General features: G+C 43.4%; 1 protein-coding gene across 26 annotated transcripts in view; it reads left to right on the forward strand.

Moving 5' to 3' along the window:
- Nucleotides 1-26232, forward strand: part of LOC127000835 (uncharacterized) — a 163836-nt gene extending 137604 nt beyond the window's left edge. For 4 of the 26 annotated variants that reach the window (XM_050864909.1, XM_050864914.1, XM_050864906.1 and 1 more), the window contains exon 37: nt 677-2055. In XM_050864909.1, coding sequence (XP_050720866.1) covers nt 677-1731 — 1055 coding nt within the window. In that variant the 3' untranslated portion in view covers nt 1732-2055. Of the gene's footprint in view, nt 1-676; nt 2059-2645; nt 2759-12483; nt 12525-19295 lie in introns of those variants that run through there. The other 22 variants (XM_050864899.1, XM_050864913.1, XM_050864901.1 and 19 more) reach the window with 13 other exon arrangements.
- The last annotated feature ends 1222 nt before the right edge of the window (nt 26233-27454 follow it).

Genomic DNA, 27454 nt, shown 5'->3' on the forward strand with positions numbered 1-27454 from the left:
TTCTTGCTGCGTAGATTTTTGAAGTCCCTCCCTCTCTCCCTCTCTTGCTGTCTATATTTTCCTCTTCTTTATTGTCTTGTTCCTGCTTTCTCGTTTTTATCATTTGTGTTAGTCTTTTATTTATCGTTTAGCTTTTGTTTTCCTTTTCTGAGTCTTGCGTTTTTGTTTCTCTCTTTTGTTATTTTTGTTTTCTTCTTTTCCTCCTCTCCGTCTGCATTTCTTGTTCTTACCGATGTTCTTTTGCCTCTATATTTGGTTTAGCTTTGTTTCCCTTTGCTGAGTCTTAGTTTCCTGTTTTTATTGCTTGTCTCATTCTTTTATTTGTGGTTTAGTACGTATCTCGTGTTTTTGTTTTAGATAATTTTATTAGTTTTGGTTTTCTGTCTTACTGTTTTTCTTCTCCGTTCTATATATCAGTGCTTTTGATTTACTAATGTGTCTCTTTTCTGTATTAATTTCTCCGTCATTCTTCCCTTTCTTCCTCTTCTTCCTCTTCCTCCCCTTCAGAGATATTTTTTGTGCCTGAAATATGACTTCTTGTGTGTGTCTTACTTATTTTTGATGACCACACTTACCACCAACATAAAGAAACACCACTAATGACGCCAAAAAGGAGCAAATCACATATATTTTTCCCCCGTCTATGTTTTGTTCAGCGGCCAATCTCGTCTTCCAGAATCGGTCATCGGATTTTTTGGAAATTTCTTCACCAGCCAAATTGCGCGCGCGGCGACCATCACCGCGCAGGCTGTGGGTCGGCCTGCGCATCCTGCTCCTACTGCTGTTCCTATTCCACTACAGACAGCAAACGGGGCTTCACAGAACACAGACAACCCGGAAACAGCAGCCAAGGGTACAGCACAGCCCACAGACAGAGCAACCAATGACAGTGTGGAGATTAAAGAGCAACTGACCAGTGGCAAAGCAGAGAACAAAGCCTCAGCCAATCAAACTGCAGGAATCAAGAACAACACAAAGACTAACAAAGAGACAGAACCAATCACCGCCAAGGTAGAGAAGGGCGCGTCAGCCAATCAGAACGCGGCGTCTAAACCCCCATCCAATCAGGGAGCGGCGGCCAAAACCTCATCCAATCAGGCGCCAGGAGAGATTGAAGCTAATAACGGGGAGGTAAAAGAAGAGATGAGGAAGAAAACGGAGCCGCCTAGCAACACAAAGGAGGCAAAAAGGTCAGCCAATCAGGACGAAGCAGCGGAGGAACCGGCCAATCAGAGGACAGGAAGGGAAGAAGCAACCAATGACGAGGCTGCTGAGTCCACCAATGGCAGCCTGGCGTCCGAGAAGAGAGTCAAGAACAAGCTCATCAACACAAAGTCAAAGGAGGAGAATAAACACGTGAATTCCAGCATCGCCACGGAAGATGAGGACGACGGGGAGGTGTTTCTTCCCTCCGAGCCAATCACAGACAAGCCAGCCTCTGACGTCACTGCAAAACAAGACGCCGAGCCAATCACAGAGAAGCAGGAGCCTGACGTCACCGCTAATGAGCCAATCAGCGCCAAGGAAGAGGGTGACGGCGCCGCGGACAAGAAAAAGAAGAAGCGAAAACTGTGGAAAAGATCTGAAAGCAAAGCGGAAATTAAAGACGAAAGCGCGAGCGAAAAGAAAGAGAAGAAGAAGAAGAAAAAGAAGGATAAAGAGGGAGAGGAGAAGGGAGAAGAGAAAGATGCCGCGAAGGAGGGGGAGGAAGAGAAAGAGAAGAAAGGTTAGCGATGTGTAGGTTGTGAAACGCGGCTGCTAAATACCCAAGAGTTTTTCACATCCTCTCCGCGTAAGGCTCAGGTGCGCTCTCTCTCTCCCTCTCTCTCCCTCTCTCTCTTTTCTCCGTCTTTCTTTCTCACTTTCTTTCTCTTTCTCATTTTCTGCTCCATTTCGCTAATTATTATCTTCTGCTTCTGTTTTTTTTCATATCTTTTCTATTTCCTTTTTTTCTTAATATGCTTTCTAGTGTTAGTTTTTCGTAATGGCTTTTTTCCCAACGTCCTTTTCTCGAGTAATTTCGCTGTATATATTTTGTGTTTGTTTTATTTTATGTGTATTTTGCATTTCTCTTCCTATATTGGTTCTTTATTATATTCAATGTGACTTTATTTTATGTTTTATGTGTGTGTGTGTGTGTGTGTGTGTGTGTGTGTGTGTGTGTGTGTGTGTGTGTGTGTGTGTGTGTGTGTGTGTGTGTGTGTGTTTTTTTGTTTTAATTATCTTCACTAATAATATCTCTTGAAGTTTCTCATTTACTCACTTTATATTCTCTTCTCAAAATGTGTGTGTGTGTGTGTGTGTGTGTGTGTGTGTGTGTGTGTGTGTGTGTGTGTGTGTGTGTGTGTGTGTGTGTGTGTGTGTGTGTGTGTGTTTTGCATGTCAATTATCTAACCCCACCTTGCCATCTGTTCCATATTAACCCTTGTCTTTTAACCCCATATTAACCCCATTACTAAACTTAAAATCTCCCCCACCTAAAACAAGTCCACCAGTTCTAGTCTCTCACCACACTCTTGCTTCTCCTTTGATCTCTCCCTTTGTGCCATCATCTCTCCTTCTCTCTCCCTTCTCACGGTCGGAAGAGAGACACACACAGGAGGTCGCCATCGGAGGGAGCTGGTAACGACTGCCTTTCATTTCAGAGGCGCCAAAGGGGGGCTTTTTCAGTAATATTATGAGCGCCACGAAGGCCTCAATCACCAAGGCTACGAGTGTGGTGTCAAAAGGCCCCATGGACACTACCAATCCCGGCGAGGTGGAGTCTAGATCTGTTATTCCTTGACTCGATGCAGTAGAGGTGTAGGATGAGAGAGTTTTGCGCGTAGGACGTAGTGGGAGCAGCTTCCTTTTTTAATTAAACCATTTCTGACTTGTTACTTATACGGCGAGATACGAGTCCTTACTTACTTACTTACTTACTTACCTTTCTTATTTACTGATACCTCTTAATGTTGTTGTTGTTACTGTTGTTGTTGTTGTTCCTGTTGTTGTTTACTGCTTGCGAGTGACTTGGCGCACGAACAGAGATGGTCTCGTCCGTAGCTGAGAGTCGTGTGTGCGTATGTACGCCTCCCACTTAGCATCGTGGCCCAGGCTCTCAAACTCTTCTGGACTCACACACACACACTGAACAAAGCTTTCCCAGGAGATGCGGGTCTGTTCATGGGTAGTTCTGTAAGCCTGGACACAGCTTGACGTGGCTTCCGCACCATGAACGTGAACAACCACTCATGAGAACCCGACAAACCTCCTTTTCGGCCTTTGGAATTGTTGATGTGAGAACCGAGAGCGTCTGAGAATGCTGGCACACGATTCCTGTCCTGTTGTTACTAAGACCTTGTTACTAGCTTAGGTGAGACAGAGCTACCGTCCATAATTATCGCATTTCCTCACGTCCATACCACCGTTGCCAAGTTATCGTACTCAGAGGCTCGTATTTACCGGTTTCTGAGCCATAGCTATTGCCAAAACACCAATAATTAACCATTTTAACGATAACTCTATATAAAGGCAGTTATTGGGGTAGAGGAGGCAGTTTTGGGGTCGGAAATAGGCAAACATAGGAGGCTGGGTACGACACTGGCAACGTTGGTCCGTACATCTTCCTGTCTGTCTGTCTTGTCTGTCTGTCTTCCTCTCTTCTGTGCGTAAGTGTGAGTCCGTCTGTCTGTGTTTGTCCCTACCCGTCTGTTTGTTTCTGTCTGTCTGTCTGTTTGCCACTAGTTCAAGAAGCATTTTTGTAGGTTTGTCCTTTAGGTGATGCTCGCGTTGCTCGTAGCGGCGGCAAAGGTACGTTTTTTGAGCTGGCAACGCTGTGGTTTTCTGGTCCTGGGCTGAGGGTCGCGGTGGTGGTGGTGGTGGTGGTGGTATCGTTTTTTTGGGTATGTTATTGTACGTCTGGCAGCCTTACGTGTTGCCCCTTCTCTCTTTTCATCTCCTCTTTCTCCTCTTTCTCTTCTTGTCTCCTCTTGTTTTCTCGTTCTTCGTGGTGGAGAACTTGAAGATATATTAATTTTTATTAGGGAAATATTTCATTTTTTTCTCTTTTTGGCTTTGGTGTGAGTGAGCTTGATGCTTTTATTGATGTGTGTGTGTGTGTGTGTGTGTGTGTGTGTGTGTGTGTGTGTGTGTGTGTGTGTGTGTGTGTGTGTGTGTGTTTTCTCGTTCCATGAAATCATTTGAAGTTCGTCATTAGTCTCACTGGCTTTCCTTTGCCTTCTAATAAAAAAAGTTCAATAAAAACTAACTAAAAATATAGGAATGGAAAAGCTAGTAACGTGTTCCTATAAAACCTTCTTTCCCTCTTTTATCACATTTGTACTCAAGTTCTTTTTACAACAACTTTTCCCCAAGATTTTTATGGGCTGGAGCAACATCGATATATTAAAACACATATATTCTTGTTCACATTTGTCATATTTCCCACCTACGTTCACTTTCAGATCAACACACCACATATTCACACTAGCTTCGAAAATAAGCCCCTCCCCCTTTCCCCTATAACTGCATATCATTGACAAATCCACAATAAGCCACTCCCACTCACTACCTCAGGCTGTATGTGATTAAAAGATACTGGCGAGGCATATTTTTGCTGGTACTGTGAATACGGTATATATGGGCATACATGTCGGTGCTGGGTAGAAAGAGATACACACAACATCACACGTATAAAGGAAATACATTTATACTGACTTCACAACTCATCAAATAATACATCTCGGTGCAGCGTACAAAGAAATACACACAACAGCAAACGTTTTTAGGAAATACATTCACACTCACTTCAAAAGCCACCAAATAATATGATAATTTATACGCCCAATTTTCTCTTATTCTCGTATTTTCTTTTCGTAACAAAACATTACTTAAACACTCCTCCATAGCATACTTTTCCATCACGGACTCAACCATTTACAAGTCTACTAAATTCCCTTGGATGTGTTTTTTTTATGTACCTCCCTCTTCCTTTCTTCCTCTTCAAATTTACGACTTTGCAAATACATAAACAGCAACAAGTGTCCCCTTTGCACCCATGACTCCACCTTTAACATTCAATTTTGAACCCGTTTTCTGTATTTTTTCAGTCGTTTATACTTTTCTTTTTTCATATGTCTCTCCCTCTTTCTTTCCTCCTCTTCACTTTTACGACCTTATTTGGTTTATATTCCACAAGTGTCCCCTTCGCACCCATGACTCCACCGCTAACATTCCATTTTGAACCCGTTTTCTGTATTTTTTTCCAGTTGTTTATACTTCTCTTTTATCATATATACGTTTCTCTTCTTCTTCCTTTCCTCCTCTTCGCTTTTACGACCTTATTTGGTTTATATTCCACAAGTGTCCCCTTCGCATCCATGACTCCACCGCTAACATTCGATATTGAACCCGTTTTCTGTATTTTTTTCAGTTGTTTATACTTCTCTTTTATCATATATACGTTTCTCTTCTTCTTCCTTTCCTCCTCTTCACTTTTACGACCTTATTTGGTTTATATTCCACAAGTGTCCCCTTCGCACCTATGACTCCACCGCTAACATTCCATTTTGAACCCGTTTTCTGTGTTCCTTCATTTATTTATATTTCTCTCTTTTTTTCCCCTCGTCCTGTGTATGGTGCAGGCGCGGTGAAGTGCGCGTGTCAGCTGGCGGAGTGCCTCTAAACGGGCCAGGTCAGATATGTGGCACCATCAACACCACACCATAGCTCTAGACACCCACACCCACAGCCACACTCTCATTCACCCCACCACCATAGCATATATTCATAGTTCTAGATACACACCTACAGCCACACACACCCTCACCATCACACCACTACCATAGCTCTAGACAGCAACACATCTACGTACAGCCTCACTGCCGCTCTCACCACCACACCAATATTTAGACAGCCACCCCTACCCCCCCACAAACACACATACACATACACCCCCTCCCCCCCACATACACACACATATATACACGCAGCTTTCTCACACTATAATATTTTGGGGCTTTCAGTGTAATGTACAAAACACAAGTATAGTTTGAGTTACACATTTATACATTGAAGAACACTCTGTAGTATGGTTTTATTGACGTATTTTTGGAGCACCAGAAATGAGATAGACGCAGATAGAAGATGTAAATTTGCTATAAGAATGTGTGTGTGTCTGTGTGTGTGTGTGTGTGTGTGTGTGTGTGTGTGTGTGTGTGGTTACAATTTACACCACAAAAATACTAATTATTCTGTCCATTATATTTATACATAATTTCCACTCCTACGAATATCCAAAATTAGAAACAAAAATCGAGTTAAATCTCTTTCTGATCTACGAAGCGTCCCATTCTTCCTCCTCTTCCTCCTCCTCCTCCTCTTCCACCTCCACCTCCTTTTAACTGAAGAGATATCAATTCAAGCTTTTTTTTTTTTTCGTCCCAGCTAAAATTTCCTAATCAAAGCCATTATTTTTTTTATTATTATTAGGATAGAGTGATTCATCTTTTTTATTAATATTTTATTTTCTTTCATGCAAGTCTGCCTGTGTGTGTGTGTGTGTGTGTGTGTACTGGTTGCCTATATTTATACACACACGGAACTTTGAGAGTCGTGTTTGAATCGTGTCTGAATCGTGTTCGAATCGTGTCTGAATCGTGTTTGAATCGTGTCTGAATCGTGTTTGAATCGTGTCCGAATCGTGTTTGAATCGTGTTTGAATCGTGTATGAATCGTGTTTGAATCGTGTTTGAATCGTGTCTGAATCGTGTTTGAATCGTGTCTGAATCGTATTTGGATCCTGTTTTCTTCGTCCGTTAAATAAAAATAAAGGAATCGATACAAGTGAGTGGCTGTTCTTAAAGGATTGGCTTCTGGTCTTGTGGCGGCGATCGTCTTTTGTTTCCTCCTTCCCTAAAAAGCTTCCTGCGAATGTCGATAACAGGAGTTGCTTATTTAACATGAAATTGAATACTGCTTTTGTTTTGTGGTATCTTCCCCTAGTTTATCTATGTTATTAATTTTAGTGGTGCTTTTTTTCTGTTAATCGCTATTAGTTATATTTATTTGTTCATTTGTTTGGTTTATATATGTCTTCTCTTTTTATTCTCATTATTATTGTTCTTCCCTATTATCAGTTTTATCTTCCTTCACTTCCTTCCTTTGGTTCGCTTTTGTTTTAATTTAGAAGAGTTTGTTGATTTATTTGTTTAACTGCTGCTTCCTTCTTTCCTTCATGTCCCTTTTTTTCTTATCATACTCCAAAGGTGGCTTATCACGATCTCCTTTTCTGTCATATTGTTATATTCTACCGGTGTGAACATCTTGTCTTTTCATTTTCCTGTTTAGTTTTCTCATATGTTCCACGTTTTCTGTCATATATTGTTATTTTCTCATATTTTCCACGTTTTTTGTCATATATTGTTATTTTCTCATATTTTCCACGTTTTCTGTCATACATTGTTATTTTTTTGTCTACCGGTGTCGTGTTTCTCCGCGTCCTCCTATCTCTGGTCGTCCGTTTTGTTTACAAACCAAAAGGCGGATTACTATGAACACGGATCCGTGTACGCAGCTGGTCGGGTAAGACAATTTTGATTTTAGAAAATAGCAAGATGCTATTTCCCATAAATTTACTGGTGAATCACTGCATGAAGGCTATTTATTGGTCCTTCACTTCACCTAGTACAAAACAGAGCGTTGTACTGGATTCACTGATGTTTTTCTATGAAAGAATAAAACAATATGCCCTCCCGCGCTTGAAAACACTCGGGGGACAGCCACGTACACCCGACCAGCTGCGTACACGGATCCGTAAGTGTTCAGAGCAGGAGCAGAGCAGAAATAGGAGGACGCGGAGAAGCATGACACCGGTGTGATCGTCTCGTCTTTTCATTTTCCTGTTTAGTTTTCCCATATTTTCCACGTTTTCTGTGTTACTTTATACTCTTTTACTCGCTACTTCTATTTTTTTTTTCATTTTCTTATCAGTACTTTCATGTGTGTGTGTGTGTGTGTGTGTACGAGGCATTAAACATCCGCTTCCTTATTTAGCTTGTTCGTGTTGGCTGTTACCTGGAGAGCCGCTAAATTGACTTACTTGTTTGCGGCAGTCCCCCTCTCCCTCCCTCCCTCCCTCCCTCATCCACACTTCCTCTCTGCCCCCTTAAAAAATACCTTATGTTTAAATGCTATTACATCCTGCATCGTCTCCGTTTCTCTCCTTTTATTTCTTCCTGTTTTATGTATTTATTTTTTTCTATCATTATCGTTCTTCTCTTCCTATGCTTACTGTTTCCTTGACCTTATTTCCTATTTTTCTTTATCTCTTCTATCTCGTCTATCTCTTTATTTTCGCTTATTTCTTTATCTCTTTCCCTTCCTCTTATTTCCTTATTCTACGTTTTCTTTATCGCTTGTTGCTTCCTTGACCTTATTTCCTATTTTTCTATCTCTTCTGTCTCCTCTATCTCTTTCTTTTCGCTTATTTTTTTGTCTCTTTCCCTTCCTCTTATTTCCTTATTCTCCATTTTCTTTATCAGTTGTTGCTTCCGTGTTCGAATTCCCTGTCTTTCTTTTTCTCTCTCTCTTTTCACTTCTCGACTTTCCTTTCGTCCACGTTTTTCGACTGTTTTCCTTCCCTTGTTTCCTCCTATGTGTTTTTATTTTCTTACTTTTCTTCTTTTTCTTTTTCTTTATCAGTTGTTGCTTCCTTGTTCGAATTCCCTGTTTTTCTTTTTCTCTCTCTTTTCACGTCTTGACTTTCCTTTCGTGCACTTTTTTCCACTGTTTTCCTTCCCTTGTTTCCTCTTATGTATTTTTGTTTTCTTACTTTTTTTTCTTTCTTTTCGTCATATTCTTCGTCTCCTGTTGTTTTCCTGCCCTTTTGTTATGTAGGGAACTTTCTTTTTCCTGCCCCCTCCTCCTCTTCCTCCTCTACCTCCTCTACCTCCTCCTCTGCCTCCTTATCCTCCTCCTCTGCCTCCTTATCCTCCTCCTCTGCCTCCTCTTCCTCCTCCTCTGCCTCCTCCTCTCATCGCATTCGTCTTCGTCTTCTTCCTCGTAAATAAATCCTCTTAGTAAAGGATTCACTCCGCAACGGACATTTTTTTTTACATTTATTTTACTTTTTTTGCATCAAGTATCAATATTTTTTTCGCGACAGGTTATTTTTGTGCAAGATTTTACTGTTATTGTTGTTTTTGAGGTGATTTTGCGAGGAGGTGTTTTTTTTCATAAACGACAAGAGTGATCAAGCAATTTTTTTTTCTTTTCATGACAAAATAAACGAAAGATTTTTTTTTTTTTCGTCATGAATGTGATTTTTTCGCTGTTGCTGTTGTTGTCGGTGTTGCTGTTATTGTTGTTGTTGCTATTGTCATTTTTCCTGCTGCTGCTGTTGTTGTTTTTGCTGTTGTTGCTGTTATTGCTGCTGTCACTGTTGTCTCATAAAAATCAGCTTCACTTTTTTTTTTACTTATTCGTTGCTCTCAGGAAAATATCACTCTCTCCATATTTTCTTTTCTTTTTTCTTTGTTTTCTTTTTCTTGATAGTTATTTTTTCTTGATTTTCATGGTTAGATTTTTAGTTTTTGTTTTCTTGTTGTTGTTATTTCTGTTACTTTGTTTTTGTTTTAATATTTCCTCTGTTTGATTTATTGCTTAGTCTTATCTTTTCATTTCATTTATATTCCTTTACTTTCCTTTTCCTTTTTTTACCTTCTTAGATTTATTTTATTTTCACTTTATATTCACTCTCCTTTATCTTATTCCATTATATTTTCTCTTAGCTCCATTTTCCTTTTCTTGTCTCATTTTATTTTCCTTCACCTTCTATTCCTCTCTTTTTGTTTTGATTTTCGTGCAATATTTTCCTTTTGTTTTCACGTTTACGGGTCTGCCATTAGCGGGTTGTTCTCAATAACTGCTACTCTTTTTCTCTTCTCTATGGCTGGCGGGAAAACTTATATATTATCATTCTTACGTTCTTTATCATATACTTTCTTCTGTTGTTGGTTTGTGCGTTTGCGAATTCGTTCTCTCCTTTCTTTGCTGGTTCGCGATCTTCAATGATTGATTTTGTACCATTCTCCGATCCTCCTCCTCCTCCTCCTCCTCCTCCTCCTCCTCCTCCTCCTCTTCCTCATCCTCCTATTCCTTATCCTACTTCCTCGTACACCACTTTCCTCTCGTATGTTCCCTCCTCCTCCTTCTCCTCCTCCTCCTCCTCTTCCTCTCTCGTCTGTGTTTTCGCTCTTGTCAAAAAGTTGGTCACAAAAATTTCGTAATCTGGAAAAAAATTGGATCTCTCTCAGTGGAAAGATTCTTGAATGTGTGTGTGTGTGTGTGTGTGTGTGTGTGTGTGTGTGTGTGTGTGTGTGTGTGTGTGTGTGTGTGTGTGTGTGTGTGTGTGTGTGCGTGGGCATGAGCGCTTTTTTCATTGGTTGTTCACTCTCTATCTCTCACTCTCTATCTCTATCTATCTATCTATCTATCTATCTATCTGTCTCTCAATATGGCCTAAGAATCTATTGGGTGTCGCTTGGTTTGTACTATATTACATATACATTATATTTATGATAGTGTCTCCTACTCCCTCACTCACTCTCTCACTCTCTCACTCACTCTCTCACTCTCTCACTCACTCTCACTTTCACTCTTACACTTTCACACTCAATCGTCCAACTCACTCATTCGTTCCTCCTCCTCCTCCTCCTCCTCCTCCAACCCCCCTTCTACTTTCCCTCCCTTACTTCGTCCTCTCTCCCTTCTTTCCTCCCTTTCTTCCTTTCCTTCTTTACTTCCTTCCTTCCATCTTTCTTTCCCTCCCTCCTTCCTTCTCCTCGCCTTCGCCTTTTCCCTCGTCTCTCTCTCTCTCTCTCTCTCTCTCTCTCTCTCTCTCTCTCTCTCTCTCTCTCTCTCTCTCTCTCTCTCTCTCTCTCTCTCTCTCTCTCTCTCTCTCTCTCTCATTTTTTCACTTTTTTACACGTATTTTCTCTTTTTCTTTCTTTTTTTTTTCTTTTTTTCGCTTCTTCGGCGTGTCTTTTTAGCTTCAAGGCTTTCTGTGTCTCTTTCTCTTTTTGTGCTTGTCTGTGTTTGTTTTTTCTTTATCTCTTGTTCCCCGTGTTTGTGTGTTTCTCTCTCTCTCTCTCTCTCTCTCTCTCTCTCTCTCTCTCTCTCTCTCTCTCTCTCTCTCTCTCTCTCTCTCTCTCTCTCTCTCTCTCTCTCTCTCTCTCTCTCTCTCTCTCTCTCTCTCTCTCTCTCTCTTCTGCAGTTTGTTCTTTCTTTCTGTCTTTCTTTCCCTCTCTTCTTTCCTTCCTCTTCTTCCTCTCGTCCTCCTCCTCCTCCTCCTCCTCATTCTTATTTAATGTAGTTTTTTTTTTAATTTCCAACTTTTTTTCAATTTTCATCACTTCATTTTTCCCTTTTTATTTACTTCTCTCTCTTTTCCTCCTTTCTCTTTTCTCTGCTTTTTCCTCCTTCATCCAAATCATTTAATCTTTCTTTTTTATTTGTCTTTTCATTTCTTCTTTGTGTCTCCTTCTTTCCCTCTTTCCTTTTCTTTCAATCTCTGTCTGTCTGTACCTCTGCCTGTCCCTCTCCTTTCTGAATCCGTCTCTGTCTGTCTGTCTGTCTGTCGTTTTTTGTCTGTCAACCTCCTCCTCTCTGCGTCCCTGTCTCTGTCTCTCCCCTTTTCTCTCTCCCTCTGTCTCTCTCCACTTTCTGAATCCGTCTCTGTCTGTCTGTCTGTCTGTCGTTTTTTGTCTGTCAGCCTCCTCCTCTCTGCGTCCCTGTCTCTGTCTCTCCTCTCTTCTCTCTCCCTCTCTGTCTCTCTCCCCTTTCTCATTCTCTTCCCTTTCCTTTCGTTCCTTTCCCTTCTTCCTTCGTTCCGTCTCCATCTCTGTCTCTTTCCACCTCTGTCTCTCCCCATTCCTCCCCTTTCCTCCTTCCTTCGTTAATAACATATTTTTAGCTTATTTATCCTTTCTCTCTCCCTCCCTCCCTCTCCCTCTCTCCCTTTCTCTGTCTCTCTCCTTTCCTTCCTTCCCTCTTTCCTTCCTTCGTTCCCTGCAATCTAACATCTGTCTAGCTTTTAATCCTTGCTGTCCCTCTCTCTGTCTGTCTGTCTTTATCTGTCTTTTCCTCCCTCTCTCCCTCTGTCTCTCCTTTTCTTCCTTCCTTCCTTCCTTCGTTCCATGCAATCTAACATCTGTCTAGCTTTTAATCCTACCTGTCTGTCTCCCTCTCTCTGTCTCTCCTTTCCTTCCTTCCCTCTTTCCTTCGTTCCCTGCAATCTAACATCTGTCTAGCTTTTTATCCTACCTGTCTCTACCTGTCTGTCTCCCTCTCTCTGTCTCTCCCTCCTTCCTTCGTTCCATGCAATCTTTCCCTCTGTCTCTCTGTCTCTCCCTCTCTCTGTCTCTCCCTTCCTTCCTTCCCTCCTTCGTGGTCGTTCCATGCATACTAACAAATTGTCTCACCTTCCCCTTTTTTCCTGGCTAGATCCCCGCTCAGTAGCTAGTAAATCAATCACTAGCAGCCAGGTAAGTCAGTGTTCGCAGGCATGGCTACCACACAAACGACTGGTCTTGCCCTCATAGTCTCTCTTGAATGTTTGGATGTATGCCTTGTTTTGAATCCTCTACTACCTGTGTGTGTTTTTTTTTGTATATTGGTGTTTGTATCTATCTCCTGTTGTTTCGTTGTTGTGTTGTTGTTGTTGTTGGTAATGTTGTGTTTTTTGTCCCTCTCTCTCTCTCTCTCGTATGTGCTTTTCTGTATATATGTGTGTGTTTTGCTGTTTTATTATTGGTGTCTCCATGTACTGTTGTTGACCCCATGCTTAAGTAGACTCCGTGTGTGTGTGTGTGTGTGTGTGTGAGTGTGTGTGTGTGTGTGTGTGTGTGTGAGATGTTTATTTATTTTTTTTTTCATTCATTTGCACCGACTCGAATGCGCACACCATGGCCTCCTCGTCCTCCTCCTCCTCCTCCTCGCCTGGCAATAGACGGCATGACACCGCGAATGTATAGACGCTAGAAACTCTTTATTTTTTTAATGTATCACTTGTATAACTCGATTCCTTTCTCTGGTATGTGTTACTGTATCTATACACTTACCCCCCCCCCTCTCCCTCCCTCCCCCTCCCCTTCCTCTTACTCTTTTTTTTTCCATATATCTAAGTTTGTTGCTGTTGCTGTTGTTGTTATCATTGTATATATCTTTGTTTGTTTGATATAAGGCTGTTTGTGGCAGGCGGCTGTTGAGAGTTTTTATAAGAGCAAGGTTTTTTTTTGTTTGTTTGTTTTGCGATATATAATTAACCTTTTTATTTTATTTTTTTATTTTTTTTATTTTGTTGTTTAGAAGATGATGATACAATTCTTCTTCTTCCATACAGTACATCCCGTTTTGTAGTGTCGTATTGTAGTCTTGAATAACTTACATTGATTTATTTTTGTTTTATTCTTGTATATACACACTAACCACTTCTGCTGTTCATACTACTACTACTACTACTATTACTACTACTACTACTACTACTACTACTACTACTATTACTACTACTACTACTACTACTACTACTATTACTACAATTGTTTTTCCTTCTCTTTCTCTATTTCCTCCTTTTCCTCCTCCTCCTCCTCCTTCTCCTCTTCCTCACTCACCTCGTCCTCCTCCTCTTCCCTTTCCCTTCTTCGTTCTTCTTATCCTCCTCTTCCTCCTTCTTTCTTTATCCTTCTCTCTCCTCCTCCTCTTCCTCCTTCTACTACTACTACTACTACTACTACTACTACTGCTCCTACTTCTTGTGTTGGCTGCCTGCCGTAGACTTTATCAATACATCAGTAAGCTACTTAAAATAATGCACAACCTCTCCTAATGATGATGATGGCGATAATAATGACCCTGACCATGTATATTCAACCCCAACTCCCTTCAGTACTCTTGAATCCCTTTTACTGATCCTCCTTCCCTCCCTCCCCCTCCCGAACCCTTCCTTAATATGATCTCTCACTTGTATATAGGACCGAACCCTTTATATTTCCATCCTAATCCTCTCTTCCTTCCCCCAACTCCCAAAACCCCTTTCCCTAACCCTCTCTCCCTCCCTCCCCCTCCCGAACCATTCCTTAATATGATCTCTCACTTGTATATAGGATCGAACCCTTTATATTTCCATCCTAATCCTCTCTTCCTTCCCCCAACTCCCAAAACCCCTTTTCCTAACCCTCCTACCCCCCCTCCCCCTCCCGATCCCTTCCTTAATACGATCTCTCACTTGTATATAGGATCGAACCCTTTATCTTTCCATCCTAAACCTCTCTTCCTTACCCCAATCCCCCAAACCCCTTTTCTTAACCCTCTTTCCCTCCCTTCTCCTCCCAAACCCTTCCTTAATACGATCCTTTACTTGTATATACGATCAAACCCTTTATATTTTCATCCTAAGCCTCCCTCCTCCTCCTCCAACCCTCCAAACCCCTTTTCCTAACCCTCTTTCCCTCCCTTCTCCTCCCAAACCCTTTCCCAATACGATCCTTCACTTGTATATAGGATCGAACCCTTTATCTTTCCATCCTAAACCTCTCTTCCTTACCCCAACCCCCCAAACCCCTTTTCTTAACCCTCTTTCCCTCCCTTCTCCTCCCAAACCCTTCCTTAATACGATCCTTTACTTGTATATACGATCAAACCCTTTATATTTTCATCCTAAACCTCCCTCCTCCTCCTCCTCCAACCCCCCAAACCCCTTTTCCTAACCCTCTTTCCCTCCCTTCTCCTCCCAAACCCTTTCCCAATACGATCTCTTACTTGTATATAGGATCGAACCCTTTATCTTTCCATCCTAATCCTCTTTTCCTTCCCCCAACCCCCAAACACCTTTTCCTAACCCTCTTTCCCTCCCTCCTCCTCCCAAACCCTTTCCCAATACGATCTCTTACTTGTATATACGATCGAACCCTTTATCTTTCCATCCTAAACCTTTTCCTTCTCTCCTTCGCCCCCACCTCAATACGATCCTTTGTATATACGATCAAACCCTTTAATCCTTCATCCTAAACCTCTTCCTTCTTTCCTTCGCTCCCACCCCAATACGATCCTTTGTATATACGATCAAACCCTTTAATCCTTCATCCTAAACCTCTTCCTTCTTTCCTTCGCCCCCACCCCAATACGATCCTTTGTATATACGATCAAACCCTTTAATCCTTCATCCTAAACCTCTTCCTTCCCTCCTTCGCTCCCACTCCAATACGATCCTTTGTATATACGATCAAACCCTTTAATCCTTCATCCTAAACCTCTTCCTTCCCTCCTTCGCCCCCACCCCAATACGATCCTTTGTATATACGATCAAACCCTTTAATCCTTCATCCTAAACCTCTTCCTTCCCTCCTTCGCCCCCACCCCAATACGATCCTTTGTATATACGATCAAACCCTTTAATCCTTCATCCTAAACCTCTTCCTTCCCTCCTTCGCCCCCACCCCAATACGATCCTTTGTATATACGATCAAACCCTTTAATCCTTCATCCTAAACCTCATCCTTCCCCCCTCTGCCCCCACCCCAATACGATCCCTTGTATATACGATCAAATCCTTTAATCCTTCATCCTAAACCTCTTCCTTCCCTCCTTCGCCCCCACCCCAATACGATCCTTTGTATATACGATCAAACCCTTTAATCCTTCATCCTAAACCTCTTCCTTTCCGCCGATCCTCCACGCCCAGAATATGAATTAACTTTTTCTTTGTACCTTCGTTTTTAGTTTTGTGTTTTTACCTAAACTCCCCCTGTTGAAAAAATAAATGTAGAGAGAAATCTACGTACACTTGCTAACTCGCCATGGAAAGTAGATAGAGATAGAAAGTAGAATAGGAAATGATATCGTACGTTTCTTTCTTGTTTTCTCATTTTCTTATATATACCTGAACCTCCCTGATAAAAAAAAAATACGTACACTTGCTAACTCGCCATGGAAAGTAGATAGAGAGATAGAAAGTAGAATATTAAAGTAGAAATAGGAAATGATGAAAAGATATCGTACGTTTCTTTCTAGTTTTCTCATTTTTCTTATATATACTTAAACCTCCCTGTTATTAAAAGACTATAATATGGAAACCACAAACACTTCCTAACCTGCTAAATGTTTGCTTCACGACTGAAAGGAAATGATGAAAAGATATCGTACGTTTCTTTCTTGTTTTCTCATTTTTCTTATATATACCTGAACGTCCCTGATATAAAGAAAAGAATATATATGGAAAGCTTCGAACACTTGCTAACCTGCTTGATAGAAAGTAGATGTTTGTTTTACGGAAGAAAGGAAATGACGGAAAGATATCGTACGTTCCTTTCTAGTTTTCTCCTTTTTCTTATATATACTTGAACGTCTCTGATAGAAGAAAAAAACGTACACTTGCTAACCTGCTAGATAGAAAGTAGATGTTTACTTCACGGCCAAAAGGAAATTATGAAAAGATATCGTACGTTTTTTTCTTATTTTCTCCGTTTTCTACATATCCCTGAACCTCCCTGTGATAAAAATGAATAGTACACTTGCTAAACTGCTCTGAAAAGTAAATAGATAGAAAGTAGATGTTTGTTTCACGGCCTAAAGGAAATAATGAAAAGATATCGTACGTTTCTTTCCTCTTTTTTCCACCTTCTTATCTTCTCGCATCCTCCCGTCCCGCTCCCTTCAACATCGTGACGTCTAGCTACACATAAAACTACACCAACAATCCCACCACCAAGAGTTTATAATAGTAACCCCGAAGAAAAGAAATAGAAATCGTAGTCCTCACTTTTTTTCTCTCCCTCTTTCCCTCCCTTCCCCCTCTCTCTCTCTCTCCTACCGTTGTTACCTGTCCCGTTTCAGGTAGACAATGCTAATTAGTGTTCCGTAGCCAGGTGTGTCGATTGGGTTGGTTTTAGCGTAGAGAATTTCCTATACTGAGCAAATGGCGTTCGTTGAAATGCATTTGTAAGTGTGTCTTGAACGAATTTCTTTTAGACACCTCGTGATATAATAATAATAATAATAATAATAATAATAATAATAATAATAATGAAAGTTTAGATCTTGATAATTAAACTTTCCCTAATTCTGTCTTAACAAAATAAATAGCAACAACAACAATGATAATAATAATAATAATAATAATAATAATAATAATAATAATAATAATAATAATAATAAAAACAGCAACAATAACAACAACAACCAAGGTAATATACATAACAACAGTCTAATAAAGCGACGCATCTTGTTTGCATCTCACACTTTTATTATCAAACACTTAAACGCACTATTTTATTTTATTTTATTATTGAGCACCATTTAGTACGCACACACACACACACACACACACACACACACACACACACACACACACACACACTAACACACTAACACTATTTTTTCTCTCGTTGGTAACACTTTTTTTCCCACCTTATAAGACGCACTAAATTCCTGCACCGTGATTGGCTAGTTCTATTTTTTTCACTTTTTTAGTCTATTCAGTCTTTTATTTTTATTATTATTGCGATTAAGTATTATTTTTGAGGCGTTCATGTGGAGGAGAGAGAAAAAAAAAGTAGATATTTGGCTCCACCTCCCTCCACTCCTCCCTTGTTCCATTTTTCTTCGTTTCTCCTTATTTTCTGTTTTAATTAATGGTGAAAGTCAACATAACAGACTATCTTTTTTTTATTTATCTCCCTCATCCCTTTCCCTCCCTCCCTCCTTCCCTCCCTTCCTTATTCCCGTTTTTTTTCTTTATTCCTTCTTTGTTTATTTCCTAAGGCTTAAAGTCCACAAAACAGACAAGCCTTCGTTTTTTTAGCTATCTCTCCCTCCCTCCCTCCCTTCCCTTCCCTCCCTTTAACCTCCGTCCCTCCCTCTCCCAATCCCTTTCCCAGTCCCTCTAGTGGCCGATATATGAGTTAGCGGCGTGTGGCGGAGTACAGTAGTGGTGATATGTGGTGGTATAGTGACTGTGGTGGTGGTGGTGGTGGTGATGTATGCGTGAGAGTACTTGGTGATGGTGGTGATTGGTGTTGATGGTGATATTGTGGGGGTAGTGGTGTGTGTATGGTGACTGTATGGTGTGTGTGTGGTGAGCGGCCCCCCTGTTAGCGCCCCCCCCCCCCTCCCAATGCCTCCCCTCTCCTCATTCTCCCCTCTTAAAATCATCTTGGTTTATTTACACGTCTTCCAATAAAGGTTCCGACGACCGTTCACCTGCTACCTGTGTGCTCTAACTAACGATAAAGACTAACTACATCACTAAAACATGTCACTAAAGATGTCCCCTTCCCTCCCCTTCCTCTTCCCTTCTTCTTCACTCAAAAGATAGGTTGGCAAAGCAATGTGAAAAAAATATGCAATCCCAGTGGTTTAAAAGTGTGTCAGTGTCAGTGTGTGTGTGTGTGTGTGTGTGTGTGTGTGTGTGTGTGTGTGTGTGTGTGTCGCCCCCTGCCCTTCACCCCCCCACTCGCCCTCTCTCAGTTCCAGTTCTCAGGGAGTTAGGGGATCAAAGAGTCTTGTCCTCCAAAGGGTGTTCAATCCTGCACACGTGAGGTCAGAGCCGAGCTTGCTAGAGTCAGGGATGCTTAAGCTTTACTCTAGGTGTCCCCGCGGCCGTGTCCCCGAGCCAGCGGAGGAGATCGATGAAAGGTGTCGCTCCGCCTTTCCCGGAGCTTGAGTAGTTCACTCCGGCCGAGGTCAGCTCCTGAAGGCACGCCCCTCACCCCTCCCCCCCCTCCCCTCCCGCAGAGCAAGTGTACAGGGTTGTTGCTGCCGGACTGACTGAGTCTGACCCCTAGCCAGCCTGTAGGTACGCCCGCTGCCACCGTAGGAGTAGAGCTGGACACCCGCGCCGCCACCACTCACTCATTTTGGCTCCACCAACGCCGCCTAATTTTGGTGTAGATGACCGTAGCGGAGGCGGGCTGGCCTTGCATGGTGGCCCCCTACCCCCCTCCCCCTACTGGGCTGCGGCTTAGCAACCAGCTTCCCCCCCTCCCTCACTCCACTCATCCCTCCCTCCACTGTTACACTTAAATATGATATAAAAGCATTTTATGTATAAACCAAACCACCAAGTGATTTTTAAAGTTGATAGATCCCTGTTGGAGTGCCAACTTACCACGCCTGCGCAGACGGGCAGGCGCGCAGGCAGTGTTGCGCATGTTTACGCACAGTTTCCCAGTAGCTTAGAGTCGCGCTGGCCGTGAGTCACTTGTTATACTGACCCCTCCTGCCCCCCCCACGCCTTACTCATGAACCACTCTTCCCCCCAGGATACGAGGGCCTCACAGGGGGCCCAGGGGGACCCCCACCACCTCGAGCACGGGTCCAGCAGCTCCGCGGCGGAGAGAGGTGGTAGGTCGGTGTCGCGGGAGCGCGGCGTCGCCAAGCAGCCCTCCGCCTCCACCTCCGCCAGCCGCTCCAAGCTGAACGGCCTCGACCTGCTGGACGAGGACACGGAAGCCGCCCCGGCCATCTCCTCCGCCGACATCGACCAGCTCATGGAAGACTTCGACCTGAACGACCCGCTGATGGAGCCCGAACCCAAGCCCGCCGAGCCCGCGCCGCCCCCCAAAGAGGAGGTGAAGGAGGAGAAGCCGGGCGGCCTGGCAGGGGCGCTACCGGGAGGGCTGGGGGCGGGGCTGTCAGGGCTGCCCAACCCAATGGGCGAGGGCAACCTGATGGGCAAGCTGGGCGACCTGGCCGCGCAGAACCCCGTCACGGACGTCATGTCCATGGGCAAGAACTTCCTCTTCAAGAAGTTTGGACTATGAGAGGCAGCCGCCCGCAGCCCCCCCGGCTTGGCCGCGGCGGGGTGAGGCCCGCGCCCTATGATGCCTTCCCCGCGCCTGCCGTGTGTGGCGGCGAGGCGCGTCGTCCCTCCCACGCCCCGCCCCGTCCCAGCCCCGACGCTCAAGACCCCCGGCGCCCCGCCCCGCACCGCGGCGGCGCGGCGGCCGGCAGCGAAGTGGCGTCGCAGCGGCGTCGCAGCGGCGGGTGACGGGAGCCGGAGCGGCGCGCCGCCCTCCTGCCGCCCTGAGCTGCCACATCTAGTCAGGTCACCAGCAGCCTCAGGTCACCCCCGCCACGCCCACACACGTGATGTCACCCCGCGGGCGTCACGCCTCCCCGTGACGCCTCTGTTACCAAAGACTGGTGTATCCCTCACCCTCTTCCTCGCCTTCCTTCCCTTCGCCTCGGCCATCGCCACACTCTCCCTCTCCACGAGCGTCAGTCTCCCGCGCCTCTCCTGCACAACTTTGTCTTGACCACAGAGAAGCAACCCAGCCAGGACACACACACCGCCATGTTGTTTTGACACACACACACACACACACACACACACACACACACACACTCAGCCATAACTGTTTGGTGCTACTATTATTGAGCAACATTTTCTTAGCTTAGTTTTCTCAGCCACAAAACTGTCCAAAGAGCAACATCGCGGGGCCACACGACTCACTCCTCGTTCCCTTCCTCCTTCTCGTCGTTGTTCTCTCCTCCCTCGTGCTCCTCCTCCTCCTCTCCTTCCCGTGTTCCTTCATACAGCGAAGCAGCGTTCCTCTCCTCTCTAGGGTACACCTCATCATAAGAATGGACCAAACCACTTGTAAGCTGCTTGTAAATGTGTAAAAAACTTATATAAGGTATACATATTATATACATACACATAACACGCTCGTCACCGATTGATACATATATGAACGACCTTCCCTTGACCTTAACCCCACACCTTGATTCCCTTACCCTGTCACCTTACTTGTACAACCCCGACCCTTCCCCCCTTACCCCTCTACCTCCATCCCCCCACACCCATAGCCCCCCCCACCCCCCACCCCACGAACACTATAGAGTTAATGCCTTCGTCTCCATGAAGTGTCTATGTCCTGTAGTGTTTCCATTACTAGTGTTTTATAATGACGTGTAATGATGATGATGATGATGATGATGATGGTGAGTGGTTATCTCTGTACAGTTCACACCTGGCCCCCGTCACGTGGCCAGGTGTAGTGTTTACAAGTACACCTCCTATACTAGCATTTGTAACGTTTGCTGGCAACGTTTGCAGGACACACACCTCCCCCCGCGTGCCGTCTGTAACGTTTGCTGTACACGGTCGCCTCGGCTGTAACGTTGCCAGGGCTCAGCCACGTGGAGCTTGCAGCGTTGACGTGTGGCCAAAGGTTGTAACGTTTGTACTTACCTCCCCATGTGGTCTCCCAAACGTTTACAGTCTTTCAAATGTTTTAGTTCATCTATGTGGCCTCCCCAACGTTTTATATTTACCTACTTGGTCTCAAACGTTTGTAATTCATCCAAGTAGTCTTTCAAACGTTCATTCACCCACGCGGTTTCTAAAACTTTTCTATTTACTTACGTGATGTCAAACGTTTGCGGAACAGCTCGTGAGGCTAGGCAACGTTTTTTTTTCTGTCATGCGATAACTCAAACGTTTGCAGAACACTCACGAGACTCTTGACACGTGTTTTAGAACATCCACATTAGGAGAGAGGTTTTCAGAACACTCCACGGAACTAAGTATAACGCGTAAGTTTTCCTGGGAAGTTTTTCGAACGTCTATAGAACAACTATTTGACTCTGAAATGTTGGCAGAACACGTACCGGGGCACCAACGTTGGCAAAACACTTCACGTGGGTAGGGAACGTTTGAGGACACCCCGTGTGGCTCAGAAACGTTCGCAGGTCCCCACACACGCGGTCAGAAACGTTTACAGGTTCCCCACACACAGTCACGAACGTTTGCAGGTCCCTTCACACGGTAAGGAACGTTTGCAGGTCTCCCCACACGGTCAGGAACGTTTGCAGGTCCTTCCCACACGGTCATGAACGTTTGCAGGTCCCACCACACGGTCACGAACGTTTGCAGGTCCCCACGTGGCCCTGGTGGCGCGTGCAGCTCGAGGCGGCCCCACACGTCTCCACTTAGTGATATGGTTCACCTCTCATTAACTCGTCGGGCCTGAACGATCCTACCTTCGCCATGAAAGGATGAGAAAAAAAATACACTTCCCTCCCTCGCCCTTTGAATCAACTTTTTTTCCATTCTATTGATATCGTCCGATGGAAACTACTGCTGCTATCACTATTAACACTACTAACTTTTTTTCTATTTTATTAATATCGTCCGATGAAACTACTACTACTACCACTACTACTACTACAACTACTACTACTACTACTGTTATTACGATTGTCAAAGTCACCCCAGTCTCCATTTTCTCTTACAAGTATAAGTAGGTTATTTAAACTTATAGGATTATATAAGAAAAACAAAATACAAAACAAAGCCAGCAACAAAACCAGTCAGTCCTCTTAAAGAAATTCCACTTCGTAACTTGATGATAACGAACTCACTCGCTCCTTTTGGGAATTTTTGGAACCGATGGGGTCAAGTACTTTAAAAAACCTTCCTGTTGATTCCCTTCCTGTTGATTGTGGTGTATGTATGTACCGCGTCTGCATGGGTGGTTGGCCGTGTGTAGGCTGACCAACACACACACACACACACACACACACACACACACACACACACACACATCTTGACTGTCTGTGATTTGCCAGTCTAAAAATCACCTCCTGTTATCTCGTAGCCATTTAAATAACTAATAACAACTCCGTGAGGTGACTTGACTCTCTCTCTCTCTCTCTCTCTCTCTCTCTCTCTCTCTCTCTCTCTCTCTCTCTCTCTCTCAAAAATCTGTGTATAATGACCTTTTCTTCTATTTAAACTCAAGACTAAGACCTTTTTTGCCCCGTAAGTTCCAAAACCAAAAAAAAAATTCTCTAGATCAACTTTTCTTACAAACTTTTTAACGACCGACAAATATTTTTTTTTCTCTCAAGCATTTATCGAACTCCAATATTCTCTGATCAATACATTTTACTCTACCTCAGTTTTGCAAAAGCTCTTAATTAACACTAAACTTTCCCACTAACTCATTCTCTGGCACGTATTCTCAAACATTTCGAAGCTCACACACCTACATTAGACAAGGCTTTCGTCGAGGTGATTGTGGGTACTTCCATGGGTCGTTTGATGAGCCTAGTGATAGTCTGACAAGGCATTCTACACTCATGAGAGCCCAACTGACCTCCTTCGTGGCCTTGGGAAAATACTTGTGAGCCGAGTGTTTAAAAATTCGCGCCTGGGATTGATCGACTCCGTATCCCAGCGTGACTTCTTTGATTGTCCAGACAGGGGAGTCACACTTGTACCCTTTTTCCTTCCCTTCTCATCCCTTCCTTTCCCTTCTTCGTATAAATTAAGTGTTTCGTGATTGTAAAGACCGATTGTCGCCTTTCTCGTACGTATGACCAGAGAACATATCGATTCCGCTGCGATGGTGTGTGTTGTTGTGTTATTAAGACTTATTATTACACACGAGAGCCTATTGGTTGTCTTTATATTCATACATGCATACATACATTCATATACATAAGTGGCTCATGTCCTCTTAAACCTCCTCCTCCTCTTCTCCTTATCCTCGTCCTCCTCCTCCTCCTCCTCCTCTTACTCATCCCATATGCTCCGTTTTCTTCCTCCTCACCTCACACCCTCTTCGCTTCTTTATTGCCCCCTTGTCTTTGTTCTCCTTTAATTAGTCTGTCTTCTGTTTATAATCCTCTTAATACCCTTTCGTATCGGTTTTATACACTTAACTCCCATGATCCCCTTTCGAATCCTTTTGTATAATCCTGTATCGTCTTTTAGTCTCCTCGTCTTGATCCTCTCCTTCCCCAGCTTCGAAGACTCTGATGAATCCTCTTGTACCCTCTCGAATCCTCTTCTTCTTCCGCCAGATCCTTTCTCTCCCTCTCTCTCTCCCTCGGCTGTGGAATCCAATCTGACAAGAGTGAGAGCGAGAGGAAAAAATATAACCAAAAAAATCACAACCAAAAAAAAAAAGAGCAGAGTGTTTTGATTCATGTGGAATTGCGCGTGTTTGTTAATGTTGCTAATTCTCCTCCTCTTCCTCTTTGATCGTCCCTCCTGCCCCTCCTTCCTCCTCCTCCTCCTCCCGACATGTGTTCAAGCGTCGATCGCCTTTCCTAATCTCGTCGTGCCACCTGGTGATCACCTTTTCAGTGTAATGCTTCACATATAAACACCTTTCTTCCTCCTCCTACTCCTACTCCTCTTCCTTCTACTCTTCCTCCTCCTCCTTCTCCTCCTACTTATCCTCATACCTACTACAAGTCTATCTCTTTCTCCTCCCTCATACACTTCCTCATCTTCGTCTTTCCCTCGTAATCTACCGTTCTGATAGATAAACATATTAACATCCTTTTTTTCTCCTCTTCCTCCTCCTCCTCCTACTTATCCTCATACCTACTACAAGTCTATCTCTTTCTCCTCCCTCATACACTTCCTCATCTTCGTCTTTCCCTCGTAATCTACCGTTCTGATAGATAAACATATTAACAACCTTCTTTTTTCTCCTTTTCCTCCTCCTCCTTATCCTCATGCCTACTACGAGTCTACCCCTTTCCCTCCCTCATACACTTCATCATCTTCGTCTATCCCTCGTAATCTACCGTTCTGATAGATAAACATATTAACAACCTTCTTTTTTCTCCTTTTCCTCCTCCTTATCCTCATGCCTACTACAACCCTACCTTTTTCTCCTCCCTCATACACTTCCTCATCTTCGTCTATCCCTCGTAATCTACCGTTCTGATAGATAAACATATTAATAACCTTCTTTTTTCTCCTTTTCCTCCTCCTCCTCCTCCTCCTCCTCCTTATCCTCATGCCTACTACAAGTCTACCTCTCTTTCCCTTCCCTCACACACGCCCTCATCTTCGTCTTTCCCTCGTAATCTACCGTTCTTATAGATAAACATATTAACATCCTTCTTTTTTCTCCTCCTCCTCCTCCTTATCCTCATGCCTACTACAAGTCTACCTCTCTTTCCCTTCCCCCATACAAGCCCTCATCTTCGTCTTTCCCTCGTAATCTACCGTTTTGATGTATAATATCCCCCCGAACCAGCCTGCCAAGTATATTCCTAAGTGTCGAAATGATGGAGCCGCCGAAAGTGTTTGTTGTTGTGAGCCTCGAGCGACTGATCTACGAATTGCGCGCGCGTCTGCATGTTCCACGAGCCTAATGTTTATTTATTTTTTGTCGCAGAAAAGTGAAAAGCTAAGAATAAGAAGGTAATTACACGTGATGAAGATGAAAGCGGTAATTATGTGTTTATAAGGAAAATCAGGGCTAGTAGTACCTTATGATTATTGCATTAAAAAATTCGTTGGTAAATTAACTTGAAATGATGGAATTCAGCGACTTTTTTTTTCTATTTTCAACTTCTTATTTATTGTAAAAGGCTCAGGTTTATCTACTTTCCTGATTCCTTCCTTCCTCCTCCTCCTCCTCCTCCTCCTCCTCCTCTCAGGTTCAATGATACTAAGCGTCTTGTATCTTTGCATAGGAAGAAGGAGGAGGAGGAAGAGGAAGAGGAAAACTGCCATACTCTTTTTTTCTCCTCCTCCTCCTCCTCCTCCTCCTCGTCCTCCTCCTCCTCCAGCAGAAGAGTTACCGGGCCACCAGCACTCATCGGTGTGTTGGTGGCGGATTGGCTGGTCATGAACAAGGCTTCGAATCCCCTTTCCAGTCTTTTATTGGTTCTGATGCTTTATTTCCATCCTCAACTTTTTTTTTTTTCAGGTCGCGGGCTGAAGTCTTAGTTGTTGATGTTATTGATGTTGTTATTCTCTTATTATTGTTGTTGTTATCATCATTATTATTATTATCATTATTATTATTGGAAGGTTAATATTAGGATGTTATTCACTATTACACAAAAAATTAATGGAATGGCGACATTATTTGTTTTTGCGATCGTTTATTTATCTATATTTATCCATTTATGTCATTTATTTATTTTTTGCGACTGCCACAATGAATTTTCCACGTGAGATAATAAGCTGCGACCATCCCTAACTACTACTACTACTACTACTACTACTACTACTACAGCGGCCACACAAGCATTCCCTAGTCCCTCTCTCCCACTCTCTCTCCCTTTTTCCCTCTCCCTCCCTCCCTCTCCTTCTCTCCCTCCTTCTCTCCTCTCCCTCTCTCTCTCGATCCGTAATGTTACTTGTACAATACGCATTACACTTGTTGTATTATACTGTACATATCGGCACAACTGTTACAATAAATGCTCCCATATTTACTACGTCTTTAATTAAGAATTCATCATTTTTCCTATCATTATAATTTCCTTTATCCCAGCCTGGGCAGTCGGCGTGCAGTCCACCCAACTGCTTCAAGTCCCTTGTGCTCCCTGTCTTGCTCTGAGGTTGTGAGACATGGACACTAAATGGGGACTTGGAGAAGCGGACTGATACCTTTGGTAATAAATGTCTACGCAGAATCATGGGATATCGCTGGAATGACTTGTGTCAAACCGGCGACTACTCCGTGACATATATTGCCTGCATAGTCCGTCAACGGCACGTTGTCTCTGTAAGAGATAATCCTAAGTAAAGGAAGCCAAGGGGACGCCCACGGAGTTCGTGACTTGAGCAAGTTGATAGATCCTGCCGGGAGGAACTCAGGATGGGAAGAGGCCCTGCATGGAGACTCGCCCGGCGGGACCCTCGGACTTGGTGTCGTAGGGTGGGCGAGGCGACGCACCCCCGGAGTATGCCCCCATTGATTGATTGATTAAGGACACCACCATAGGATCAAAAAGTGCCAACGGGTCGGAGATGAACACCTTATACCTTACCTTTATCTTGCAGTGATTGGTAAGTCAGGTGTTGCTTTGCACTCTGGGACTTACGTGAAGAAAGGAAAGGAAAGAGAACACGAAGGAATGAAAACAAGCAAGAGAGGTAGCCAGGCAAGCAAAGAGAGAATATATATATATATATATATATATATATATATATATATATGTATATATATATACATATATATACATATATATATATTATAGATAGATATTATAGATAGATAGATAGATAGATAGATAGATAGATAGGTATGGAGAGAGAGAGAGAGAGAGAGAGAGAGAGAGAGAGAGAGAGAGAGAGAGATAGTACATTATATTGCTCATCATAACGTAACCCAGGGCATGGGGGGGGGTAAGACGACCCGGCCTCCTCACTGCTAAAATGTATACAAGGTCCATTTTCTGAGTCAAAACGAAAAGCTGGAACTTTTCTGTTACATTTCTGGAAAACTTTGGATTTCCTATTCCTATTTGTCCTGCAAAGTAAACCCACGAGGGAAAGTCCAGAGTCACCGTGACAAAAAAAAGAATCCTTTCCAGCACCCTACATGGGGCGGCCCTGTGAAGAGTATTCTGTACAGTCACCGTGAGTCTGTACATTGCAGAGGACACACACGGCTGCTGTGCCTCCTTACGTAACAAATTAGTAACGCTTATG

This window comes from Eriocheir sinensis, chromosome 19 (genome assembly GCF_024679095.1).
Source record: "Eriocheir sinensis breed Jianghai 21 chromosome 19, ASM2467909v1, whole genome shotgun sequence".
Lineage (NCBI taxonomy): Eukaryota > Metazoa > Arthropoda > Malacostraca > Decapoda > Varunidae > Eriocheir > Eriocheir sinensis.